General features: G+C 41.7%; 1 protein-coding gene across 1 annotated transcript; it reads left to right on the plus strand.

The window, feature by feature from the left end:
* Positions 1-1562: 1562 nt before the first annotated feature.
* marcksb (myristoylated alanine-rich protein kinase C substrate b) lies at positions 1563-4698 on the plus strand. The gene is made up of 2 exons (XM_008310054.3): positions 1563-1964; positions 3116-4698. Exons 1-2 carry the CDS (start codon positions 1869-1871, stop codon positions 3710-3712), a joined length of 693 nt encoding a protein of 230 aa, XP_008308276.1. The 5' UTR covers positions 1563-1868; the 3' UTR covers positions 3713-4698.
* Positions 4699-5242: the final 544 nt, after the last annotated feature.

The following is a 5242-nucleotide window of genomic DNA, read 5'->3' on the forward strand; positions in this document are numbered from 1 at the left end:
AATTTTGTGCCACCTCCATCTCTCATCTGAACCGCAGCCGGTTTCTCCACAAACCACGTTATTCTGTGGAACTCTTTATTGATTTGAAAACACAACATCACATGTAGGCATCAATTTATCATGGATCATCATAGATTTATGGTGCATGACTTAGCAGAGGCACAGTTTGATATGACACTCGGTGGTGCTGTAAATGCAGCCTCTTTTTGTTGTCATCTTTGTAGACAGTCCTGGAACTAATACTTTTGTTTAACTTGTCTGTGAAACAATGAAAAAACCCATTTGACAGAAGTGAGATGATTAATCTGGAATGAGGATATGAAAACATGAACCTCTCTGAGCAGATACATCTGAGCAGTTCTTCTTAATATAACATTTGATTTTGTGGAAAATGTTTTGAGTGAGTTGGAAGATAGGATTAATATTAAAATAATAATCACGGATCAGAAAATCACTAAACTATTTCAATAGCACCCCCTGCAGAGGAGCACAAGGTTTTTATGAGTGAAGTAAGTGAAGTTACATGTAGCTGAAGGCCTTATAACAATGTATCATTTAAATATGTTTATGATAGCATATATACTGCAGGGTGTGTGTTGTTGAAAAGGACAAAAAGACCACACAAAAAAAAAAACAACCTTACAACTGTTTTTGCTACAGTTGAAACATTAGGCAGCTCTCTTTGTTTTAAACTCAGGCTTCTCTTAAATACAGCGAGCTTAAAATTGGGAGACGTGACTTGACTAATGTCACTGCTGACAAATACAGTTTCAATTTGAAAATGTGCATCTGTACACAGGCTTAAAATAAAATAATAATACAAAAAAAACCTGAAATGAAACAGAGAAAAAACAGCATTTGCTACAACCAGCAGCCATCTTTGTTTTGAACTTGGAGGTCCTTTAAACTGCTGTGAGCATGTTAGTTTGTGGGGCGCTAGTTTGTCTAATATTTCCCAGCTTCAATTTAAATTGTTTTAAGAGTTTTACTGTCATTTTATTCTGCTTTTATACAAGAAGTAACACTATTTTTAACACAGGTAACAGCCAGTGAAATAAAGACACATTTATGACTGGTATAAACAATAAAACAGAAGAACTAACCATGTGATTAAAACATAAAAACATAGTACCAAGCTAGGCTAAATTACTGAAAGATGCTACGTTTAAACTACAATAAACTGAGCACAGTTCACGGTGTGAATGCAGCAGAAAAATACTGTGCATAAGAAACAAAGAAATATTTCTCATAATTTTGAAATTCAGAATCATTTTTTTAAACCTAGAGTAAATAAAGGGGTTTAAATGTCTGCTTGACATTGGGAAGTTTTGTTAAATGTCCTACTACGAGCCATCAACTTTGTGCGGTGCAACATGGCTATAAAAACTAGTTGTTGGCCATGTTGTTGTGTCTCTTCCATTGTCCATGACCACCATCCGCCATCACCCTCCCTCCACCTCCTCCGCCTCCGTTTGTCGGATTCCTGGTTTTCGATTGGCGCAGATGCGGCGGCGTGTGACGTCAAAGCCACAGCACCCATTCACGCGCGGACTTGGGCGTTGTACTCCGCATCTCATTTGCGGTGGGGCCAATTTCTCCATTTACAAACTCCGCTCAAAGAGGAGGAGGAGAGAAAGAGAGAGAGAAAAATTACAAGAATTCGCCTTTCTTGTTTGCACCTTCGCCACATTTTTTTTGCGCCAGCTCCTACACGTTGTGGTCACTCGGGTTTCGTGCAGAAAGTTGTGTTCTTCTGGTTTGAAGGAGGCGTCAGGGTCTGAGCGGACAGATTCTTTTGGGGAAGAGGAAGGAAGCGCTGCGGTCTTTGTTCATTCATTTCATCGGTTCCTTTGTTGGACCCAAAAAGCATGGGAGCACAAATCTCCAAAACCGCCGGGAAGGAGGAAGCTGCGGTGGAAAAGGCCGCAGAAGGCGCGGCTGTGGCTGCCAAGACAAACGGACAGGTAAATATTATTTAATTACTTTGAAAGAATTACATTTATCCAGGCGGATTTTGTGTTTTTATGCAACGATGTGTTGCTTCAATGGCGTTCTCCATCCCTCCATGCTCACCGGCATTCAGGGAAAGTGGCCACACGAAGAATCCCCTTTGTTGCAAATGCACCTCTACAAAAACACCTTAATTCCTACAAAACGCACAAACATCGTAATGATATTCAATAGGTGAATTTTAATTCATCATTTTAAATCAAGATGTGTCCGCAGTAATGCGATCTGTTTTTTTCCCCCGAAAACGTTCTTTTAAAAAAAGGTGTATATATATATATATATATATATATGTAACAGGTTAAGTGTATGCTCTTTTTTTTTCTCTCGACACTGTTGCTTTATCTGTGCAGCTAAAGGAGGATTGTGGCAGCCCTTGCTGTGGCATGGCCATTTTTTCCCCCAAAACCCTACCACGCCTTTGTTGCCAGGCTTCAAGAAAGAAGCCACGTTTTGGGGCACATGCACGCCCTGTAAATCAATAAACTCGGACAAATCAACACAAAAATGCACGCTGCACATTTACAATTGAATATTAAACACAAATTTGCTGACTATTGTAGACAAAAGATGGACCACCCCTCCTCCCCAAATTCCCATGTTGTTTCCGCCACACCGAACCCCGTCTGCTGGCCGCCGGCAGTACTGCAGTCTAGCTGGAAGCCACAGATCTGTCGTCATTCTCCTGGTAACAGATGTTGCTGCAGTTTTGGGGTCATTTTTCTATTGGCTACCACGTACTCGGCGCATTAAATTGGATGTGGGCGAGTCAGACGTTGCAGGTGGCGATGTTGCGTCCAGTTTTATTTTTATGTTTAACGGATTGATTCGATTTTGATTAATATTTGTCTAATATTTTTTACTCATATTACAGTTTAGTTTAATTAAAATAAAATAGGCACCATAGTATTGTGTGAATGTTAACACTATTATATGAACGGAATTGGACGGGACAGCTGACTTAGCTAATGTTTTGAACAAAAGGTATTTAAAATGTTCATTTTAACCAATTGCTTTTCTTTAATATCATAACATAATTATGTGATAATTTCATTGGTTGCCTTATTGTACAGTGGCATTCTGGAGCTAAACTTGTATTGTTTTGTAGGAGAATGGCCATGCCAAGACCAATGGAGACGCGTCTCCAACGGCAGAGGAGGCAAACAAAGCTGACGTCCAGGCCAATGGCAGCACTCCTACCGAGGAGGCACCCAAAGAAGAAGAAGAAGGTGAGAAAGTAGAGGGTGCTGAAGCCAATGGAGAGAAGGAGACAAACGGCGAGGCTTCTGCCAAGCCAGAGGAGGGCACTCCATCCACCAGTGAGGATGGCAAGCAGAAGAAAAAGCGTTTCTCCTTCAAGAAGCCCTCCTTCAAGCTCAGTGGCTTCTCCTTCAAGAAGACCAAGAAGGATTCTGAGGAGGCGGCGGAGGAAGGAGCTGCTGCTGAGGCTGCACCGGCCGAAGGAGAGAAGGCAGCATCAGAGGAGGCAGCTGCTGCTGAGGAGACCAAGCCAGCAGAGGCTGCAGAGGAAGGAGACAAGGAGGCCCCCGCAGCTGAAGAACCAAAAGCTGAGGAAGAGGTGAAGGCCGACGGTGCTGCAGCTGCTGCAGAAGGTGGAGAGGAGAAACCAGCTGAAGCTTCACCCGCTGAGGCAGAAACAGCAGCTAGCCCAGAAGTGGCAGGCGCCGCCCGGGAAACCCGCTGAACGTGACGCGAGAATGAAGGAGAAAATGAAGCCTGTCTGAAGGAATGCGAGGACTTGTCTAAAACCAGGGATTTTTTTTTTGTTTCTTTGGTGGTGTTCTGTTTACTTTTCTGAAACTATCCCATCCATAATGACTGCAATGTCCATGGCAGTGATGGGAAGGAGGTGTACTGGCCAGTGTGCTGCTTCTTCACTGCTCATTGGTGCTTTGCATTTGTGATGTGGGTGAGTGTGAAAGTATGAGTGTGGGTGCGAATGTTTTTTTCTTTTGTTTTCTACATGAAACCCATGACTGTGTTGACACATTGCTGAATTTGACATATTTAATCTTAAGTATTTGGTGCTGGGCAATTGGATGTAGCAGCTAAAGCTGTCTCTGCAATTTTTGACACGTTGTGATCTTTACAAGGGTACAAAAGACCCTGAACCAAGTCTTAGGTGTTGTCTTTGCAGTGCACAGTTGTTTACAATTCTTTGACGCTCAATGCTCCTGTGGACATGACCATTCCTGACTGAACTAGATTTAGTTATGTGTCCAAACTATTAGATGCTCATCACTTTTCCAGTAGATTCCACCATTTCAAAACTCTGTTAGTAATGCACGTTGTATAGACTTTGATATTACTGGTTTTATGACTGAGATGTACCTAAAAAAATGACTGAAGTTTTTAACAGATTACCCATTGTAAATGAAGTTTTTTCTTGTTTTTCACCATTTGTAAGATTGAATAAAATTGGGAGATGTTTTAAGCGGATTTTTTGCATCAAGCTGTGATGACTACAACACCACTTTTGCTCTAAAGCACAAGAAAAAATATAGGCAGGTCTGGGGTGGAGGGGGGCGGGGGCAGTCTTGGAACAGCATCTTTCTTTGTACATACCTGGGGGCTTCACCGTATTCAACATGAAATGTGACATTTGCCTACTTAAGTGTTCAGTTTGTTTTCTGTGAGCACTGATAAATGAATAAAGGAATGACGTGTGAATTGGCGCTCTGAGCTCGTTTATTCACAAGCAAATACTAGACTTCTGTGCTTTGAGTTGGTGTGAATCTCAGAGCTGGCGTTCTTTGACCGAGATAGGTTCAAAGAATCGCACCTATGAATTCGCTGGTTAACAGCGCCCTCATGTGGCGCTGCATTAGAATACAAACGGATTCAAAGAAAGGAGAGGCAGGAAAGGAAAGTGAACTTCTTGTCATTGTTACACATAACGAAATGTGACCTTTGCATTTAACCCATCACCAAAGTGAACAACAACAGCTTTTTGAGCCCCCAGGGAGCAGTGTGTGGGGACGGTGCCGTGCTCAGAGCACCTCAGTGGTAACTTAGAATTTTATGCTGTGTTTTTCCAGTTTGTAAAACTCTGGGTTTCTCTTGAAATCATTTGAATTTTCATCTTTAAAACTATTTACAAATAACCAGCTAATAACATCGCAACAACTTTACATATTTAGTGATGAAGAAATGGTCAACATACCCTGCTGAAGTTCAACTTCAACATATGAAGAAAAGGTGATTTCACTTGGTT

The sequence above is a fragment of the Cynoglossus semilaevis genome, chromosome 1 (genome assembly GCF_000523025.1).
Source record: "Cynoglossus semilaevis isolate Cse_v1.0 chromosome 1, Cse_v1.0, whole genome shotgun sequence".
Classification (NCBI taxonomy): domain Eukaryota; kingdom Metazoa; phylum Chordata; class Actinopteri; order Pleuronectiformes; family Cynoglossidae; genus Cynoglossus; species Cynoglossus semilaevis.